General features: G+C 46.5%; 1 protein-coding gene across 3 annotated transcripts in view; it reads right to left on the reverse strand.

Annotated features, from left to right (window-relative positions):
- FAAP100 (FA core complex associated protein 100) overlaps nt 1-22,411 on the reverse strand; it is a 105,519-nt gene that overhangs the window by 33,617 nt on the left and 49,491 nt on the right. For all 3 annotated transcript variants that reach the window (XM_029599229.1, XM_029599230.1, XM_029599231.1), the window contains 2 exons: nt 20,963-21,081; nt 9,097-10,043 (listed from right to left, as the gene is read on the reverse strand). In XM_029599229.1, the coding sequence (XP_029455089.1) occupies nt 9,097-10,043; nt 20,963-21,081 (1,066 nt within the window). The remainder of the gene's footprint in view (nt 1-9,096; nt 10,044-20,962; nt 21,082-22,411) is intronic.

Below are 22,411 nucleotides of genomic sequence, written 5' to 3' on the forward strand. Positions count from 1 at the left end.
CGGAACAGGAAGTGGTGCGCGGGAAGAAGAAAGGCCGTGCCGCAAGAGAACCCACGCCTCGCGCGCCATCACGGCACACATGGGGAAGCGCTGCTGCGGCCGTATGGCCAACCGGTCTTCCTGTTCGGGGGGGTGGGGGAGCGGAAGCGCCGCATGCAGCTTCCGCTTCCTCCCCCCAATGCAGGAAGATCAGCTGCCTCTCCTGCTGCCACCCGTTCTCCTGCTATCTTCGGGCGTCGGGCCGTATGGTCCGTCGATCTTCCTGCTTGGGGTGGGGGAGCGGAAGCGTCGCGCACAGCTTCCGCTTTCTCCCCCAAAGCAGGAAGATCAGCTGCCTCTCCTGCTGCCACCGGCCTCCTGCTATCTTCGGGCGTAGGGCCGTATGGTCCGCCGATCTTCCTGCTTGGGGGGGGGGGAGGAAGCGGACGTTGTGCGCTGCGCTTCCCCCCCCCCCCCCGACAGGAAGTTCGGACGCCCGAAGATAGCAGGAGTCCGGTGGCAGCAGGAGAGGCAGCTGATCTTCCTGCTCTGGGGGAGAAAGCGGAAGGGAAAGGAGAGAGCAGCATGAGCCTCCCGCGATCGATGGAATTCTTCCTTCTTGTCTTGCGGGGGCTGGAGGAGCAGCTACCGTTTGTGCTGGGGGGGGGGGAGAGGAAGTGAGTGACAGAAAGAGAGAGAAGCAGCCAGCCAGCCTGTGTGTAAGTGAGAGAATGTGTGTGATTGAGAGCCTGTGTGTAAGTGAGAGAATGTATTTGATCGAGAGTATGTGTGTGATTGAGAGAAACTGGTCAGAGAGCTGATGTATGTGTATATGTGAGAGACAATGAAAGTGACTGCTCAAGGAGATGACTGATGTGTATGTGAGAGTGTGAGACAGTCAGGGATGTGTGTGTGTGAGAGAGAGAGAGAGAGAGAGAGAGAGAAAGCATGGAAGTGAGAAATCTGGGTATGTGAGAAAGCATGGGAGTAAGAAGCCTGGTGTTGTGGGGGTGTATGTGAAAGAAAGCATGGGAGTGAGAAGCCTGATTATGTGAGAGAGAGCATGGGAGTGGGAAGCCTGTGTGTGTGCATGTATATGAGAGAGACTGGTTGGTAAGGTGACAGTGTGACTGGTGTGTATGTGAATGTGAGAGAGAGAATGTGATTCAGGGAATGAGAAGCCTGTGCACGTGGAGAGCGAGCATGGAAATGAGAGAGAGACTGGGTGTGTGTGTGTGTGTGTAACAGAGAAAGTGATTATGGGAATGAGAAGCCTGTGCATGTGAAGAGAGTGAGCATGGGAGTGAGAACCTGGGTGTGTGTGAGACACAGCATGGGAGGGAGAAGCCTGTGTATCTGAAAGAGAACATGAGAGTGGGAAGCCAATGTGTGTGTGTATATGCATGAGAGAGATCAGGTGACTGGTGTGTGTTTGCGTGTATGTGAGAGAGAGAAAGAAAGTGATTATGGGAATAAGAAGCCTGTACATGTGAAGAGTGAGCATGGGAGTGAGAAAGCTGGGAGTGTGTGAGATACAGCATGGGAGTGAGAAGCCTGTATATCTGAAAGAGAACATGGAAGTGGGAAGCCTGTGTGTGTGTGTATGCATGAGAGAGATCAGGTGACGGGTGTGTGTGAGAGAGAGAGAGAGAGAGAGAAAGTGATTATGGGAATGAGAAGCCTGTGCAGGTGAAGAGTGGGCATGGGAGTGAGAAACCTGTGTGTGTGTGAGACACAGCATGGGAGTGAGAAGCCTGTATATCTGAAAGAGAACATGAGAGTGGGAAGCCTATGTGTGTGTGTGTATATGCATGAGAGAGATCAGGTGACTGGTGTGTGTTTGCGTGTATGTGAGAGAGAGAAAGAAAGTGATTATGGGAATAAGAAGCCTGTACATGTGAAGAGTGAGCATGGGAGTGAGAAAGCTGGGAGTGTGTGAGATACAGCATGGGAGTGAGAAGCCTGTATATCTGAAAGAGAACATGGGAGTGGGAAGCCTGTGTGTGTATGCATGAGAGAGATCAGGTGACTGGTGTGTGTGTATGTGGGAGAGAAAGAAAGTGATTATGGGAATGAGAAGCCTGTGCATGTGGAGAGAACAAGCATGGGAGTGAGAGACTGGTGAGTGTATGTGAGAAAGAGAAAGTGATTATGAGAGTGAGAAGCCCATATATGTAAGTGGAACACGGGAGTGGGAAGCCTGTGTGTGTGTGTATGGCATGAGAGAAACTGTTCAGGAAGGTGACTGGTGTGTTTGTCAAAGACTGGGAGATGATTGGTGTGTGAGAGACAGAAACTGGTCATGGGGGCATGACTGGTATGGTGTGTGTGTGTGTGAGAGACATGGGCCCTAAGGAAGAGGACCATGAGTATAGAGCTTAGCCACTACTGCTGCTTCTGGTGTGTGCTACAGCCTGCATGGAAGAGGAGTAGGAAAGCTGCTGGAGGGGGTAAGTAAAGGTGGCTTTTTAAGTTTATTTTTCTTGATTGACTGCTATTTTAATTATTTAATATTATGTAATGTGTCTGCTTTTTTTGAAATATTTTATTGGTGTTTGGATAATTTTTAATAGTTTTTATGAGTTTTTAATTGTTGGATGTTATTCTGTTCATAGTTGTTGTGAAACATTTATTCTGCTTATTAGTATAGTTTTACAATTATTTCTGTGTGGGGATCTATAGCTGCTTGCTAGTTCTGTTTTCCTAATAAGAGGTGTATTGGTTTTTAGGGCCTGATTTAATATTTGTAGTGTTGCCTTTTCATAGATAGGGTTGCTCCTGTTTGAGTGTATTCCATAATACAGGTGTAACTGTGTGTGGATTAGTTTATGTGCATTACTACAGATCCTGGGAGTATGTTAGGTCGGTTCTGTGTCTGTTACAGAGATATTTTACTAGCATGTAAGTGTTTTATCAGTCTTATTTGTTGCGTTTTCTCAAGAGGACATGCATTGGTGGTAAACTGCTGTCTTTTCATAAGTAGGGCTATTGAGCCTGAAAGTAGGAGTTTGAGTTGCTGTTACTGAGATGACACCAGAACCAGAATATCTTTTTTGTAGAGTGAGTTGAACGGGGAATGTCATAATTCTGCTTTACATCCATTATTGTGGATCAGGGGGGTTCCCGTGGATGCAAACTGTACATTTACATCTAGCCCTGTGACGATCATGGGTCAGTGTGTCACGCATGTGAGAACCATCTGTCAGGTGTGTCCTGACAGAAAAAAGGTTGAGAACCACTGCTCTATAGGATAACGCCTGAAGCTCCGACACTCTACGAGCAGATGTGATAACTACAAGAAAAATCACCTTCAATATGAGATCCTTCAGCGTCACCCTTTTCAGCTGCTCAAAGGGTGCGGCACACAGAGCAGAGAGAACCAAGTTCAGGCTCTAGGAAGGACAAGGGTTTCTGATAGGAGGTCGTAAGTGCTTTTCCCCCCGAAGAAAACGAACCACATCCGGATGCGTAGCTAACACAACCCCTTGGATAGTACCGCGTAAACAACTAAGGGCTGCTACCTGCACCCTAAGAGAGCTACATGACAAACCCTTGGATAGTCCGGCTGGAAGGAAACACAATATATCAGACACCGAAGCTCTAGTGGGAATCACCTCATGCTCCATGCACCAAGACTCAAAGACTCTCTATACCCGAACATAAGCCAGGGAACTGGATGGCTTGCGGGATTTGAAAAGCATAGCCACAACCACATCAGAATACCTTTTGCCCTTCAGACGGCACCTCTCAAAAGCCATGCCACTAGACAAAAGTGATCTGCCTCTTCCAAACAGACGGGTCCTTGATGTAGAAGAGCTGGGAAATCCCGAAAATGCAATGGTTCCGCCACAGTCAAATTGATCAGATCCGCGAACCATGGACATCTCGGCCACTCTGGAGCAACAAGGACCACCTCCGCCAGATGGAGTTCTATTCGCCGGAGTACCTTCCCAACCAGAGGCCACGGCGGAAATACACACAGTAGGATGTTCGTTGGCCAGGGAAGAACCAGAGCATCCACTCCTTCCGCTCCAGTCTCTCTGCGGCGACCAAAGAAGCGTGGGGCTTTGGCATTCCTGAACATCGCCATCAGATCCATTTTGGGTGTGCCCCACTTTGCGCATATGAGCTGAAAGGCCTCGTCAGCTAATTCCCATTCCCCGGGATCGAGACAGTGATGACTGAGAAAGTCCGCCTGAACATTGTTGACGCCGGCAATGTGGGATGCCACATTGCTGACCAGATGCTGCTCCGCCCAGCTTATCAACTGTTGAGCTTCCACTGCTACTGGATGGCTTTTGGTCCCTCCTTGACGACTGATATACGCCACTGTGGTCGCATCGTCGGACAGAACCCTGATCGACTTCCCCTGAAGAAGCGGAAGAAAAGCTTGTAATGCAAGAAACATCGCTCTGGTCTCCAGGCATTGATTGACCACCGAGATTCCTGTGGAGACCACAGTCCCTGCACAGATTTCCCCAGAAAGCCTGCACCCCAGCCAGAGAGGCTGGCATCTGTGGTAATCACCATCCACTTGGGTACTACCAGGGGAACCCCTCGACTCAAGTTGTCCGAGAGGAGCCTCCAATCTAGACTGGATCGATCAGCATCCGTAAGAGGAAGAGGCAGGTGAAATTGCTCGAAGGTCGGGTTCCACCGGGAAAGCAATGCTGATTGTAAGGGATGCATATGAGCAAAGGCCCATGGTACCAACTCCAGGGTGGAAGTCATCGATCCTAGGACCCTCAGGTAATCCCGACCTCTGGGAGGATGCTTGGACAATAAGTCTTGAACCTGAGCCTGCAGCTTGGAAATGCGCTCTGCAGTAAGAAAAACTCTCCCCGTTGCGTGTCGAACAGGGCTCCAAGGGCTGGGAGGGTAACAGCCGACTCATGGCAAGGTTGATTACCCAACCGAGTGATTGCAATAACTGAAGTACTCTGTGTATCGCCGTCTAGCAAAGCTCCTCCGACTTCGCATGAATTAGCCAGTCGTTTAGGTAAGAATGCACCAGAAATCCCTTCCGGTGGAGTTGCACTACCACCATGACCATTACCTTGGTGAAGGTCCGAGGTGCGGTGGCAAGCCTGAAGTGTAGGGCTCAAAACTGATAATGCTGTCCCAGAATGAAAAACTGGAGGAACTTCTGGTGGGTACCCCGGATGTCTATGTGCAGATAAGCTTCTGTGAGATCCAGCAACGCTAGGAACTCTCCCTTTTGCACTGCGGCAATGACTGACCTCAGGGTCTCCATGTGGAAACGAGGCACCCGAAGACATCGGTTGACCCGCTTTAAATCCGGGATGTGTTGGAAAGTACCCTCCTTCTTGGGAACCACGAAATAAATGGAATAGCGGCCTCCTCTCCGTTCTGAAGGAGGAACTTGCGAAATGGTGCCGAGTCCGAGAAGACATTGTAATGTCTCTCTTATTGCCTTTTGTTTCTCCATGTAACCGCATGGGGAGACTAGAAACCGTTCCCGAGGGTGCCGTGCAAAATCTAAAGCATAACCTTGACTTATCACTGTAAGGACCCACTGGTCTGACGTTAGTTTGGCCCATTCCTTGTAAAAGAGAGAGAGTCTGCCTCCCACTACTGGTACCAAGAAATGGGCCTGCTGAACTTCATTGGGAGGCCTTAACCCCAGGGGCAGCCTGGGGGTTATTGGATTATCAAAATGTCGGCCCCAAAAGGACTGAGACCAGGACTGTTGTCTGCTCGAATTTTGTCTAAAAGAAGAACCGGAAGACCGGGGAGTCCAAAACCTCCGATTTCCACAGAATCGAGACCGAGCTGAAAAGGAACCTCTCGATCTGGGCTGATCCTCTGGTAATTTATGTACTTTATTCTCACCCAGGGACTGAATCATGTCCTCCAAGTCCTTTCCAAAAAGCAACTTGCACTTGAAAAGCAGGGAACCCAGCTGAGCTTTGGACGAAACATCTGCAGACCAGTTTCCTAACCATAAAAGCCTGCGTGCCGAGACAGCAGACACCATAGATCTGGCTGAAGTCCGTAACAGATCATAAAGAGCATCAGCACTGTAGGCAATTGCTGTTTCTAGATGACCCGCCTGCAGCGCTTCCCCTTTGGAAAGACCGGCATTGGCCTGTAGCTGTTGTACCCAGTGCAGGCCAGCTCTCAAAGAAAAACTGCTGCACATAGCAGCCCACACTCCCAGTGCTGAGACTTCAAAAATTTTCTTGAGCTGGAGCTCCAACTTTCGATCCTGTAGGTCCTTCAGGGCAGTTGCCCCATGACCGGGATGGTAATCTTTTTGGTGACTGCAGACACCGCGGCATCCACCTTAGGAACATGAAGAAGGTCCAAAGTTTTCTCTGACAGAGGATATAGCTTATCCATTGCCTTACTAACCTTCAATCCGAGGTCAGGAGTGTCTCATTCCCTGAACAATAAATCCGTGGCTGAAAAATGAAATGGGAAGGAAATGGTCAGACCCTGCAGGCCCAACAATACTGGATCCATAGCACCCATCTGGGATTCCTCTGGCGGCATCTCAATGCCTAACTCCCCCAAAATTGCCGGATAAGAGGACCCAGTTCTTCCTTCCTAAATAGGCGGACCACCTTCGGGTCATCCCCCTCAACTACATGGGAGTTCCGAGGAGAATCCCTCTGTTGATCAGCATCCCCATTTACCCCCAACGGAGGCTTGGGTGGCATGGTGGGGTCATCCGTGTCCGAAGTATCTGAGGAAGGATCCATATCTGCTTGTGCCACAGAACGTAAGGGACGCTTAACTTTGGATGCGTCAGCACTCCCTACAGACTTAGTCCACTTCCAAGCCTTAGAAAAGGAGGGATCAAAAGAAATCTTCTCCCCTCCCTGCTTCTTCACCGATTTTCTGGCCTTAAAGGCCTTATGAAGCAGCAGAATAAATTCTGACGAGAAGGAGAATGACAAGGAGTCCAAGGCCCCCTCGGGGCTGTCCTCTGCCGCACCCGTGCCTTGACATGTTGCTCGAAACCCCCCCCCGGGGGCCATTTGCTGTGGTGATAAGGGCGGTGGAAGGATCTCCTCCCCCACCGTGGTGCATCTGACAGCTTTGAAGGAGCTTAAAATGGCGTCTGTTCCTGCGCTCAGCGGGAATGGATCTGGAGAAGCAGCCCTGTGTCTCTGCCCTCTCGAAACTGGCGTGCGAGTGCTCCCCCCGCCATCCCCTGCCGAAAAGGAGGTTCCTTCCCCCCGGGGAGGCAGGAGGAGCACAGACTTTCACGTGCTGAGCCGCAGGCCCGGCAAATCGCTCCTCATGGCATGGCTGCAGAAGCCTTGGAACGCGGCGAAAACAGCCTCATAGAAAAAAACAGCAAGCGTGCAGGAAATATCCGAGCAAGGAAAAAAAAAGCAGCTGCGAGGGAAGGGAGAGCCCGATCGCACCACAATTGAAAAGCTAATTGTTTTTTTTTTTGGGGGGGGGTTTCCAACCTGACCGGTCAGCAGTCCTTGGCGGGTCCTGGTCCTGTGGGGTGATTGAGCCGGGCTCCCCGGTATCACCCCCAACGCGGCACATACTAGGCAAAGAGGGCCCTTAACCCCTATCCTAATCAGCCTCTAGCATCAGGACCTGGCAACCCCAAGAGGCTAAATGAAAGCTTCCTCCTGAAGCTGTCTTTACCTTTTTTTTTTTTTTTTAAAGGAACACCTCACTAACTAAACAAACTGTAGATTTTGCACCTCCACCAGCTGCTGGAGACAGAGAAATATTGACGGACTGTAGGTGGCACCTTGGGGATTAGGGAAGAGTCTGTCAAAACATCTCTGTCTCCATCTGCTGGAGGGGAGGCAAAACCCAGGAATCTGGACTGATCCAGGTACGTACAGGGAACAAACCATTTGTATGCTGGAAACTCAAAATCAAGAAATGAAATAAAAACCATCAATTTCTATCTTTTTCTTCCAATTCCTATTTCTTTTCCATGACAAAAAACGTCATTTATATCACTATTGATCTAAAAAACAATTGCGGCTATTCTGTTCATCAGCACCTGCTGGCTCCACTCTGACACACAAGTATGAATACAGCATAAATAGATGAAGATTCTTGTGAGAATATATTTTAAGAAGTGAAAATATAAGAGAAATCTAGTTTTCAGCAAATGAAGGAGGCCCAGGAATAACAACAGTAGCTGAAGGAAAAACAGAATCAGGATTTCCTTCAAGGTTCGTCAGTGTAATATTATGATTGTCGGGTGTTCAAGCAAAGCTGCTTGGTTACAAGCTGCAGTATATCCTTTTTGCCACTTGGTGGTGGCAAAATCCTAATAAATTGGAAAAGCTCACTTGCCTATAGCAGGGACCATCACTATTTTTCAAGTGGGGCCACTTTGGCAAAAGATCTTCGAAGTGAACTATGACTGTCGGACAAAGTGACCAGCAACCTGGGCAAGGGTGGTGGTCTCCCTCTCCAATGATGCCAAGCAATGGGGTAGGGGGTTTCCCTCTGATAATGCAATTGGCCTGGCTATTCACACACACTCAAGAGCAACTCATGTATCAAAAATGTAATCTGTTCCTCGATACTCACTCTCTCCTCCCAACATGCTCTCCCCAGTTCCTTTCTTCCACACATTGTCTTATCCAATACACATTCTCTCTCAATCCCATCCTAGCCAGTCTCAACCCACATCTGCCTCTCCCACCAGTCAGCCTCCACTATTCTTTCCACACTCTCGATCCAGCCCCTCCAAGCTGGTTCTCCCTCCACATATCTTTTCCAGAAACCTGCTGCTGGCACCATCTCTGAAACAGCTGTTCTACTTTCTTCTGGCATGGGACAGCTCTCAGTGAGTTTTAGCCATGAGGTGCCCCATGCTGTTTTCACAGTCTTGTGAGAACAGGGTAGGAGTCTGAGCACTGCATAACTCAAACTGACTGAGAGCTGCGCACTGCCAGATAAAAAGAGAACTGTCTATTCTGAACCCAGCACCAGCACTAAGCCTTTGGATAAGTCAGGGGAAGGGAAAGAGTGTATATTGGAGGAAGAGAGTAAGGGAGGGTGGATATGAGCTGCCACTGGCTCTCGGGCCTTACAATGATGAACATCGGCCTATACTAAACCCAACATTTCCCTTTCAAAATTTCTTGCAGCTTGATGTACCTTCTGTGGTCTCAGCAGACATGGAGAGTGCCACAATGCTGCAGAGATTTAGGCTTACAGGAGATGAAACAAATGGAAGAACCTCAGGTGAGTTGTCTGTGTTCTGCTGACTGGAAGATTTACTAAGAGTGAAGAGATCAGAGAGGGTGCTGTAGTATATGCTGCTGGCACTACAGAAACCACAAACAATCGGTCCATGAAAATGGTGCTCCTTATACTCAGGACCTCGAACATCCTCTTTCACACCCAAGCTGATGGTCACTATTTTGCCTTGCTGTCCTACAATCACAATGCAGTCACAGGTCATGTCTTCGGCCATCTGTTGGTGACCTCCACTCTCACTTTCTCCCAGATGTGTTCTTAAGGCCCCCATAAAAACCACAGGCTGTTGCAAATGATACAAGATCATTCCAGGTAGTATGTGGTCTTTCACATCAGGACAGCTGTGGTACACTGTGGGAAAACCCAAGGTCTTCAGTGGCACACAGCACACCTGCCCATCTGAGAAACCACAAAGAATAACAGGAGAGTCAAGCATTGTGGCATCCAGTCCAAACAAGGGACTGAAGAGGGAGGTTTCAACTGAGAACATCCTGTGGCCGCAGGGGATTTCACTGGATACATCTGCCCCCTGCGGGAAAATACAACACAAAGTCGGAAGGAAAGACAAGTTTTCCATTTTTTCATCACTTCTTGGATTGGAGAAAATGGTAAACTCCAGCTGTTTGATTTGGCTGTATTTGGGGTCCTCCTGGCCTGAATTAACATTTTGGAGGACGTTGATTCTCCATCTGCTTTGGCCCTTGGACACAGTAACAAGGAACCCATTTACAACAGCAAAGGTGCAAATAGCAGTGTCCTGCAAGATCCAGGAGTCAGAGTCTATGGTGACCACACTGGAGGAGCAGTCGCCTCCCTCTGCTGTAGGATCTGTCTGCTTGAGCAACCTGTCACAAAAAGAGCAGCAGTCAACACAACAACCAATTTCTACTCCATAAAGCAGATTGAAAGTCACTCTGCCACAGTACACTTTGCTAGTGATCAGGAAAAGATTTGGTACGCTGCTGCCCCTAGGCACTGATTCAGCGTTGATGCCATGCCTTGCCCCCCCACCACTAGGAACCTTTGGTTCCAGCAGCGATCCTCAAAGCACAATGAGCACAGGGACTAAACCTGCACGCCCAGGCTGCACTCCCCCTGCTCCGCCCAGCATGGAGGCCCAGGTGGTTGCAAGGCCTGTGAACGCAAACTTAGTCCCAGCAATTACAGCACTTTGAGGATCACCATTGGATCTGAGGTTTGGGACCAGGAGGCAGTGGTGGCAGCAGCAGGAGGAGCACCTTCCAATATCCGGGGCAGAACATTTGCTGCCCCAGTCGCTCGATAGTGATATCTGCACACAACTATGAGGCAGTCCGGCAAGCTGTACCTTCAGGTACTGCTTTCTCAGTGTTACCGGCTCTAAGCGCCAACTATAAGCATATTATATATGAAGAGGGGTACCAAACCTGCTTCATAATCCTTTTAAGTTGTTTAGTAGATAAAAGATGTCACACACTGAGAGCAGAGGATGAAAGTTCTAAAGGTTTTCTTTCTAAGAAATAAAAAAAATCCATCCAAACAAAATGATATACTTTTTTTTTTTTTTTAACAAAGTATAGTGGATATGTTAGTCCACTAGATACATGGAAATAAGGGTAAACAAACAAGATGTAGATGAGAAGTCCTTAATGGATGAAATATATCTGTGACTAGCTTTTGACAGCAGCAGAAGTCATTTTGAAGGAAGCATAGCTCTCCAAAGCTAGTCACACATATATTAAGACCATTAAAAAGGTATTCCCTACAATGTGTTTGTTGACTCTTATTTCTACTTTTTAAGACAAAATACTTTAGATACAAATTTGACCATAGCATTTTTCTATCTTTAGTGGAAAAGATATTCCTTCTGAAATGTTTCTGCATTGAGTGGCACTAAGCTGCCAAAAAGCTTACGGGGCAACCCTAGACTAACTGTTCCAAAAGGGAACTGTTTCAATAACCAAGGTACAGGAAGGGGAGGCAAGTTTGCTTACCGTACATAGAGTTCTCCATAGACAGCAGGATGAATTAGCCATGACATATGGGTGACTTCATCCGACAGCACTGAATGAACCCTTCTCTCTTAGTTCATAGAGCCTTTGCTCTAACAAGAATGTACAGAGAAATTCCTTCACAGGCAGTGCCTCGTGAGCCCCTCAGTTGATTTTAGAGCTAAGTCTAACTAGGTAGTTGACTCTCCAGGGAGGAAAGCAGGAATTTACCATGGCTAATTCATCCCGCTGGCTATGGAGAACACTGTTTATGGTACGAAAACATGCTTTTTCTGTTGACAAGCAGGGCTGAATTAGCCATGGCACATGGGCAATCCGAAGCTGAAGGATGCAGTGGAGCATTTTCTGAATAAGCAACCAGGACCCCACTGTAAAGAGTAGATTACTGTGTGAATAGGCTACACAAAACTGCTCGCCAAAATTTACTGTCACTCTTTGAAAGAATGTCAAGATAGTAATGGGATGTGAAGGTGTGTACTGAGGACCAAGTTGCAGCTTTGCAGATGTCTTCAGTAGGTGCTGCTCTTAGATGAGCCACTGATGCACTCACATGAATGAACCTTTGATAGAGTCTGTGATCAGGATGCCTGTTAGGGCATAACAATGTGCAATACAGTCTGCTGGCTACAATCATGCCCAGTCAGTTAGGATTATATGAGATGAATAAGATGCAAGGCCTGATGATGTTGCTGAGTTCTTTTTCTGTAATAAGCCAATGCTCTTTTACAATCTAATGAATGAAAGGCCTTTTCACTTTCATGTGCATGTGGCTTCAGAAAGAATGTAGGTAATATAGTAGTTTGATTAATATGGAAAATTGAAACAACCTTTGGTAGAATCATGGGTGGGTACAAAGCACCACTCTATTACTATCCATCTATGTTACTTTATTTTATTCTTTGTACATTGTTTTATTGTATCGCCCACCTGAGTTCTTTGTAAACCGGCATGATGTGCTGCACGAATGTCGGTAAATAAAAGTTAATAAATAAATAAATAAATAAATAAAATATTGTGAAAGAATTGAATATAAGGAGAGTAATGAACCAAAGCCTGAAGCTTGCTGACTCTTCTGGCTGATGTCATTGCACCAAGACATGTGAGAAACATGAGAGAAGCCAAGTCCAGAGGTTCAAAAGGCAGCTTCATAAGTTGTGCCATAATTACATTAAGGTCCCATGGAACAGGTGGTTTGACAACTGGAGGTTTAGTATGTCATCGGACTTTCATGAACTTCGATACTAAAGGATGAGTGGAGATTGGCCTATTCTCATTATGAATATTGAAAGCTGTTATGATACTGAGTTGTAATCTCACTGATGAGGTACTGAGACCTGAGGAAGAAAGAAAGAGAAAATACTGGAGTAGATCTCTCTGCTCTCATGTGAAAAGGTCCAAGGACATCAGGAGAAGAAACATTTCAATTTAAAGCCATGAGCTCTCCTAGTTGAGGGTTTTCTGGCAGATACTATTATGTCCTCAACTTCTTTGAATAAGGAAAATGGGGTGATCAGCAAATGCTCAACATCCAGGCTGTTAAGTTGAGAGAAGGAACTTTCAGGTGATATATTCTTCTTCTTGAGTTAACAAGGATGGATCTGCCGCAAGAGGAATCAGAGGGCTGCAGGTACGCAAACAACATTTATCTGGGCCACGTTCGTGCTATAAGAATCAAACAGGTCCTGTCTTTGAGCACTTTTTGTACCGTCCTGGTATGAGCAGAAGCAATGGAAAAGCGTTCATGAGATCTGCATTCCGGCCGAGCAAAAATGCGCCTGATTGGATCTGAGTTCACTGGTAGGAATGGAAAAAATCTTTAAACTTTTTTATTTTTCTCTGAGACAAAGAGGTCGATTGAGGGCTGACTCCAAAGACTGAATAGTCTGTCGGATATTGACTGTTGCAGGGACCATTTGTGCAGAAGAAATATCCTTCTGAGGCATTCCACTAATGTATTTGCAATCCCTGGAAGGTAGATTGGTTGCAGAACATCTTGATGATTGCATTCCCATTCCTATATCTTTACAACCTGTTAGAAGAGTATTTATTTATTTATTTAAGGCTTTTATATACCGACTTTCTTGATACAAATCAAATCAACTCGGTTTACATCGAACTAAGCTGTTAACCATATCCAAATAACAAGAGACAAAATTTGGTGAAGCATAAAGTTACATTGTAACAAGGGCGCATTAACTGGGGGTAGGAAATAAAGAGGGGTGAACAATGATAGTGTACTATATACAGAGTGGGAGGGAGGCAAAGGAGCCAACCTCATTATGACGTATTTGCGTGTCTTAGTGCTTGTTTATATACAGAAGTGATGGGAACAATTCTGAGTCGAGCTGTTGGACTAGGAACAGGGAAAGGCTCGACCGAAGAGCCATGTCTTAAGTTTCTTTTTAAAAGTTAGGAGACAGGTTTCCTGCCTGAGGTCTGGGGGCATGGCGTTCCAGATGGAGGGACCTATTGTTGAGAATGCCCTGTCTCTGATGTTTGAATGGTGCACCACTTTGATTGGAGGAACGTGTAAGGATCACTTGTAAGCTTCCCTTAAGGGTCTGGCCGCAGAGTGTAGTTTGAGCGGGTATAGCAGGTCAAGGGGGGTCTGATGGTGAATGCTTTTGTGAATAATTGTAAGTGATTTATGGAGAATCCTAAAGTTTACTGGAAGCCAGTGAAGATCTTTTAATATAGGAGAGATGTGCTCTCTCCGATTAGTATTCGTCAGAATTCTCGCCACCGCATTTTGGAGCAACTGGAGGGGTTTTATTGTAGTAGCAGGAAGACCTTGCAGGATGGAATTGCAGTAATCGACCTTGGAGAACAGAATGGCTTGGAGAACAGATCTGAAATCATGATGGAATAGAAGAGGCTTGAGTTTTTTGATTACGTGTAGCTTGTAGAAGCACTCCTTCGTAGTGTGGTTTATACATTTCTTTAGGCTCAGGTGACTATCTATTATGACTCCAAGGTCTCTTGCATGGGAGATTTGTGTGTTAGCATGCAGCTGTTGATGGAAGGGACTGCTTTCTGGGGTGATGAGCAGCAGTTCTGTCTTGGCAGTGTTAAGCACCAAGTTGAGGCTTGAAAGGTGATGGTTGATCATTTGCAAGTGAGAATCCCATAGTTTGACTGCTGAATCCAGTGAGTTAGATATGGGGATTAAAATTTGAACGTCATCTGCATATATGTAGAACTTCAGTTTTAGTTTTGAGAGTAAATGGCAGAAAGGGAGTAGGTAAATATTGAACAGGGTGGGCGATAAAGAGGAACCCTGGGGGACTCCACATGGGGAGTTAGTGCGAGGAGATTCCTTGTTATTGATTTTAACCTTGTAGCCTCTGTTGCTAAGGAATGAGTCGAACCATCTGAGAGTGGCTCCTGCGATTCCTATGTCAGATAACCGGTTTAGGAGGTTAGTATGATTTACGGTGTCAAAAGCTGCGGAGATATCGAGAAGTGCTAGGAGGAAGGACTGTCCTTTGTCAATGCCAATATATACCTGATCTAAGAGTGAGATGAGGAGGGTTTCGGTGTTGTGTTCTTTTTGGAATCCATATTGTGACGGATGTAGAATATTATGTTCCTCCAAGTAATTTGAAAGTTGATTATTTACGATTTTCTCCATGATCTTGGCTACAAACGGCAGATTTGATATAGGGCGATAGTTGTTGGGGTCATCCGGGTCCAGGTTCGTTTTTTTGAGTATAGGTTTAAGGGTGGCTAATTTGAGAGCGTCCGGGAAGATTCCTTGTGAGAAGGAGCAGTTGATAATATCTGCTAGATGTTTAGAGATGGATTCCGGTATGAGAATCAGAAGTTTGGATGGGATTTGGTCTAGAGGGTGAGTGGAGGGTTTCATTCTTTTTATCAGGTTTTCCACCTCTATAGTGTAAGTGGGATCGAAAGATTCCAAACCTGCATCTGGGTTCGGAGGGTGGGGGGATCCAGAGACAGCATGTTAGGGCTGGTTGGTAATCTAGCCAGGGTATTGGAGATTTTGTTCTGAAAGAATAAGGCCAGATCATTGGCTTTCGATTGGGCTAGGTCGTCAGGGATTGATGGGGGAGCAGTTTTGGTGAGTTCCGAGACGTACGAGAAGAGAGCCTTCGCATCGAAAATCATATCATGGATACGGTGGGCGTAGAAATCTCTTTTAGTTCGTAGCGTTGCAGTTCTGTAGTGGTGGAGAGCGGCTTTGTATATGGTTAGAGAGTGAGGGTTGGGGTTCTTCCTCCATTCCTTTTCTTTCCGTCTCAGGCTTTGTTTTAGTGAGCGGAGCTCCTTTGAGAACCATGGCTGCTTGTTTTTTTGAGAAGGGTTTATATTTTTTGTCGACAGTGGGCATAAGTTGTTGGCTATAGTTTCTGTGATATTTTGCCAAGAAAGAATAGCTTCATTGGGGTTTGATAGATCCAGGTTAGAAAGTTCTTTGATCAGAGAGTTGCTGAGAGCTTCTGATGGGCAGGATTTCCTATAGTGCAGTGTGGTGAGCTGAGGGGGTGCAGAAGATCTTGTCATCGATCTGAGGGTGGAGGTGATCATGAAATGGTCTGACCAAGGAACCGGGAGGCATAGAGGGGGTGAGAGTGGTGTAAGGCTGGTGTTTGTGAAGATAAGGTCAAGAGTATGACCTGCTTTATGTGTGGGTTGGTTGATGAGTTGTTTGAAGCCCATGTCCGAGAGGGCAGATAAAAGGGCTTTGCAGTTAGATGATCGAGGATTGGCATCAATATGTAGATTAAAGTCCCCAAGGATAATGGCTGGTGAGTCCAGGTTTAAGTATTTTGCTATGATTTCCACTATAGGAGAGGCATCTAAATTTAGTAATCCAGGGGGGGCGTATGTGAGGAGGATTTGGAGAGATATGGATTTGAACAGGCCTACCTCTAGTTTAGGTATTGCACTGATAGGTTATCGGGTGAGATTAAGATCTTTTTTGGCAGCCAGGAGAAGACCTCCCCCTTTTTTCTTTTGTCTAGGGATGGAGAAGACATCATATATCTGGGTAGGAAGTTGATTTGTTAAGACTGTGTCTGTGGGCTTCAGCCAGGTCTCTGTGATGGCACATATGTCTGGTTTGGCGTCAAGCAAGTAGTCATGTAGAATGTGGGTTTTTTTGGTGATTGATTGGGCATTGAATAGTGTTAGAGTGAAAAGGGCACGCCCAAGGAGTTGGGTAAGAGGGGAGATCATCACCGGAGTGAGATTTCTACGGGACATGAGTTGGTATCGCATCGGTGGCTTCATCTTGAAGGAGGTACTGTGATATAATAAGGGTATTGAGTATCCTAGCATCCTTAGAGGATTATAGTATTTGCGTGGAGAAGATTTGCCAGCAGAGGTTATCCTATGGCCTGAGAGGTGCTGTTCCGTGATTCGGGTTCTTGGCTGTTTGGTGCCCAGCGGGGCCTGGTTTGAGGGCGACAGTCACTAGTGGAAGGGGGACAGCTTTTTTACAACCGCAGCTCATGTATGATATGCTGAGAAGAAGGGGACCAGAATGAGCTTGCATGGCCGGCCTCCGGACAAATTCTTTGGTCTAAATTAATCTGTAGGGCTACACTTCGGGGCTGCACGAAGGGGCGCACAAAGGGGCCTGCCCCTTTGTTGCGCGCCTTTGGCGAGCGGTGCCGGGCTGGCTTCAATTTTAAAGGCCTCCGGAGCCTCTCTGGATTGGCTGATGGGAGCAGCTGCTCCTATTGGCTGGTCCTAGGAGGGCTGCTTCGTGGGCGGGCCTCGAGGACGGCAGGACGGCGCTGGATGGCTCGCGATCGGCGTTGGAGCCGCCGAGGGTAAGGGTGAATTTAAAGGGCCTTACCCCAGCGGGTCTGCGGTGCCGATTGCGCAGGCCCTCCCTCGCAGCATCCGACGAAAGAAGAAGGAAGATCCTCCAGGCTGGTTTCAATTTTAAAGGCCTCCGGAGCCTCTCTGGATTGGCTGATGGGAGCGGCTGCTCCTATTGGCTGGTCCTAGGAGGGCTGCTTCGTGGGCAGGCCTCGAGGGCAGCAGGACGGCGCTGGTTGGCTCGCAATCGGTGTTGGAGCCGCCGAGGGTAAGGGTGAATTTAAAGGGCCTTACCCCAGCGGGTCTGCGGCGCCGATTGTGCAGGCCCTCCCTCGCAGCGTCCGACGAAAGAAGAAGGAAGATCCGCCGGGCTGGTTTCAATTTTAAAGGCCTCCGGAGCCTCTCTGGATTGGCTGATGGGAGCGGCTGCTCCTATTGGCTGGTCCTAGGAGGGCTGCTTCATGGGCGGGCCTCGAGGACGGCAGGACGGCTCGCGATCAGCGTTGGAGCCGCCAAGGGTAAGGGTGAATTTAAAGGGCCTTACCCCGGCGGGTCTGTGGTGCTGATTGCGCAGGCCCTCCTTCGCAGCGTCCGACGAAAGAAGAAGGAAGATCCGCCGGGCTGGTTTCAATTTTAAAGGCCTCCGGAGCCTCTCTGGATTGGCTGATGGGAGCGCCTGCTCCTATTGGCTGGTCCTAGGAGGGCTGCTTCGTGGGCGGGCCTCGAGGACGGCAGGACGGCGCTGGATGGCTCGCAATCGGCGTTGGAGCAGCCGAGGGTAAGGGTGAATTTATAGGGCCTTACCCCGGTGGGTCTGCAGCGCCGATTGCTCAGGCCCTCCCTCGCAGCGTCCGACGAAAGAAGAAGGAAGATCCGCCGGGCTGGTTTCAATTTTAAAGGCCTCCGGAGCCTCTCTGGATTGGCTGATGGGAGCGGCTGCTCCTATTGGCTGGTCCTAGGAGGGCTGCTTCGTGGGTGGGCCTCGAGGACGGCAGGACGGCGTTGGATGGCTCACGATCGGCGTTGGAGCCGCCGAGGGTAAGGGTGAATTTAAAGGGCCTTACCCTATGCCTCCTTGTTTATTGACTTAGAAAGGACAATTGTTCTTACCTGCTAATTTTCGTTCTTGTAGTACCACGGTTCAGTCCAGACTCCTGGGTTTATTCATCCCTGCCAGTAGATGGAGACACAGAAAGTTTCACTGACACTGCTTCATAATCCCTGGTGCCACCTGCAGTTCATCAGTATTGATCTGTACCAAAGCACAAAACACTTGCAAAACTTTTAAAACCTTGAAAAAAGTCTTCCAACGAGTCTGTATTCCATAATCTTAAAAATCTGTACCAAAAAGATTACAGCTGAGTGGACGACTCTCCACCTCCATAGATTGGGCGGGTTCTGGACTGATCCGTGTTACTACAGGAATGAAAATTAGCAGGTAAGAACCAATTTTCCTTTCCCTGTACGTACCCGGATCAGTCCAGACTCTTGGGATGTACCAAAGCTCCCTACTTAGGGTGGGACCAGGAGAGTCCCGCTCGCAAGACACTCTCACCAAAAGACCAAGATCCCCTACATCTAGATGGTAGTGCCTTGCAAAAGTATGCAGTGACTTCCAAATTGCCGCCCTACAAATTTCCTGTGGTAAACCAATTGGGCCTCCGCCCACGAGATCACCTGAGAACGTGTAGAGTGAGCCCTCAAACCTTCAGGCTCCTGATGGCCTTTGAGAATGTATGCTGACCCAATAGCCTCCTTAAGCCACCTCACAATGGTAGCTTTGGAAGCCTAGATACCTTTCTTCGCACCACTCCATAAAATGAACAGATGATCAGATGTCCTAAAATCATTCGTTCCCTTGAGATACCTTGGCAAAGTCCTACAGATGTCAAACACTCTTAGCTCCCGCACAGGAGGCGCAGAAACATCCAATTCCGGGAAAGCTGGACGCTCCACCGTTTGATTAACATGAAAAGTCAATACCACCTTGGGAAGAAATAAGGGAACTATCTGCAAGGACATTCCTGAGTCTGAGATCTGAAGGAATGGATCGCAGCAAGAAAAAGCCTGCAACTCAGAGATTCTCTTCACAGAACAAATTGCTACCAGGAAAACAACCTTCAAGGTCAAATCCTTAAGAGTTTCTCTGCGGAGAGGTTCAAAAGGTGACTCACACAAACCTCGGAGAACGAGATTAAGATTCCAGGATTGACAAACTCTCCTAACCAGAGGGCGCAAATTCTTAACCTCCCGAAGAAATCGAACCACATCAGGATGAGAGGACAACGTGTGACCCTCAACTCTACCTCACCTCTACTCTGAGAGAGTTGAAAGCTAGACCTTTGATCAAACTTCTTCAAGGAAAGATAAAACCTGAGACACCGAAGACCGTAAGGCCTGTACCCCATTACTTATACACCATGCCTCAAAGACTTTCCAGACTCGGAAACCGGGGGCAGCAACTCCCTGAAAGCTCCGGTGACCGTCTGGACCCAGGGTCGGGGAGACTCCCTCTCCCCCGAGAGGCAATTCGACAAAGCCCGTCCCATGACAGGCTCGCTCATGCGGCCTGCTGCGGCATTGCTGCAACTGAATAAAAAAAATTGAAATGAAAAAACTATTGGCCCCCCCATCCCCCCCGAGAACAGGGCAAAACGGTGTGAAAATACCCCCACTGCGATCGGAAAGGAAGGGAGAGTCAAGCCACAACAGAGAAAAACACTTCTTTTTTTTTTTTTTTTAAATACCTGTCTAAACTAACACTGTCTTAAATTCTAAGTTAGGCTCTAGCACAGATTGTAGGTTTTGCACCCCCATCATCTGCTGGAGACAGAAGAATACTGCCAGACTGTAGGTGGCACCATCCTAGATAAGGCGGAGTTTGTTGGTAAACTTCTGTCTCCATCTGCTAGAGGGGGGGCAAAACCCAGGAGTCTGGACTGATCCGGGTACTTAGAGGGAACACACTTTGAAATGTTTATATGCTAATTCCAGAAGTCTAAGAATTAAGATGGGAGAATTAGAGTGTATAGCAGTAAATGATGACAGACTTAATTGGCATTTCAGAGACATGGTGGAAAAAGGATAACCAATGGGATAGTGCTATACCAGGGTACAAATGATATTGCAATAACAGAGAAGAGCATCTTGATGGTGGGGTGGCGCTTTATGTCTGGGATGGCATAGAGTCTAACAGGATAAAGATCCTGCATCAGACTAAATGCGCAGTTGAATCTTTATGGGTAGAAATCCCTTGCATGTTGGGGAAGAGTATAGTGATAGGAGTATACTACCGTCCACCTGGCCAAGACAGTGAAATGCTAAGAGAAATTAGGGAAGCTAACCAAATTGGTAGTGCAGTAATAATGGGAGATTTCAATTACCCCAGTATTGACTAGGTAAGCGAAAATCAGACATGCTAGAGAGATAAAGGTCCTGGATGGAATAAATGAGTTTTATGGCAGGCTTCTTGGTGTCAGACATTTTGTAAAGAAAAATGATTTATTATTTTTTTTATTTATATCACTGAAAAGTGCTGTTTGGGAGACTGCCATGCAGCGAGGCAACAAAATAACTCAAAAATTTGGAAAGAATTAATATTACAAGATATCAATCAAGAAAAATCAGAAAGATAGAGTTCATGTCTGTGTTGTGATCAGATGAAAAAAGACTGAGGGGTTTACAAGGCAATGCTCATACAGGAATTTCTGCACATACTCAGTAGAACAAAAGCTCTATGAGCTAAGAGAGAAGGGTCTGCTTGGAGCCATTGGATTACATCATCTAGGTGTCATGGCTAATTCAACCTTGCTTGTAGACAAAGAAAATGGGACATCATTTTTTTTTACATCGGGGAACATTAAGAAACATAAAATGTGTAGTTTAAGGGCTAGGTTCACTATGATTAATTACAGTAGACAATTATCTATACTAAGTGGCTCTCTGAATCAAGAATGTTCTGCCACTGTAGCTCTCAGTCTCACCTGCCTCGTTGGTTCACTGATATATAATAGATTCCATGATTGGAACATAGAATGTACAGCTGTCCTTGAGGCATGACTAGCTCCATATGCCAGACTCTACCAGGAAACTCATAAACAGCCTAAAAGTGGGAGAGAAAAATATGTAATTTTGTCTTATATTTGTAATAGATACGATTTATATTTTGTGAACTGCTGGTTTCTTGTTCAATTTCAAGTGAAATTAAATATTAAATTTAATAAATAATAATGTTATCAGTTTAGTAGTTGTGCTGTAAAGCCACAGTACATTTTTGTAATATAGTATGACATTATCTAGTTTTGTAAGAAGGTTTAAGAAGCTTGCTTTGCTATTCACACCTCTGACAACCATGGAAGCATTTATATACTAAGGTATCTGACATATATTATATATTTCAGTTTTATTATTATTTCACAAACTGAAATACTGGATTTTGGATGACAATACAGTGTTGGACAGTTGCCAATACAGTTTTCATAAAAACCATGGATCTGAGATCTTGCTTATCTTATTGTCAGATTTTATTTTGCAAGAGATGGATGAGGGTCACATTGAGATCCTCATACAGTTAGATCTTAGTTCAGCTTTTGACACTGTTGACTATGAGATACTACTGTTCAGGCTGTCTCAATTAGGCATTGGCGGTTCAGTATTCTTATGGTTTCAGTCATATTTAACTGACAGCAAATAATGTGTCTGTTTCAGGGGGGAAACAGATTAGATCTCTATTAGATTGGGGTTCCACAGGGTTCTATCTTAGCACCTATTTTGTTTAATATTTATATATAGCCATTATGTGAAGTTCTGCGTAGGTCAGAAATTTTTTTTTCCTTATTCATGCAGATGATCTCCAATTTTATATCCCCATTCAGAGGAACAGTACTGATTATATAGTTCTATTTGAGAACTTTATGAGATCTGTAGAGACTTGGAAAAGGATCATATGTTGATGCTTAATTTCTCCAAAACTTCTATTATGTGGATAGGTAAGAGGACACCATATTGGCAATGAACTATGGAGGTCTGCAATTACCAATGTTATGTGTGGCCCGGAATATGGGAGATTTATTAGGCTTTGTCTGTTTAAAAAATCAAGAGAATCAAGTGGTGAAATCAGCATTCTTTAAGTTGAAGCTGTTAAAACCACTAAAGAAGTTGTTGCCTAATGATCCGTTTAGATCGCTCCTATAGGCTTTGCTATATGGGCAGTTAGATTACTGCAACAGCCTTTATATGGGGTTCTCTAAAAAATATTTAAAGGCTTTGCAAATGATTCAACATTCGGCTGCCTGTATGTTATTAGGAGTGTCTCGAACAGACTATGTTACTCCAGTCATGTGTAGTCTTCACTGGCTGCCTATTGGGCTTAGAAGTAAATTTAAAATTGTCTTGGTTCTCGAGCTTTTGTATTCTAGTTCACTTTGCTCAAT

This window comes from Rhinatrema bivittatum, chromosome 4 (genome assembly GCF_901001135.1).
Source record: "Rhinatrema bivittatum chromosome 4, aRhiBiv1.1, whole genome shotgun sequence".
Lineage (NCBI taxonomy): Eukaryota > Metazoa > Chordata > Amphibia > Gymnophiona > Rhinatrematidae > Rhinatrema > Rhinatrema bivittatum.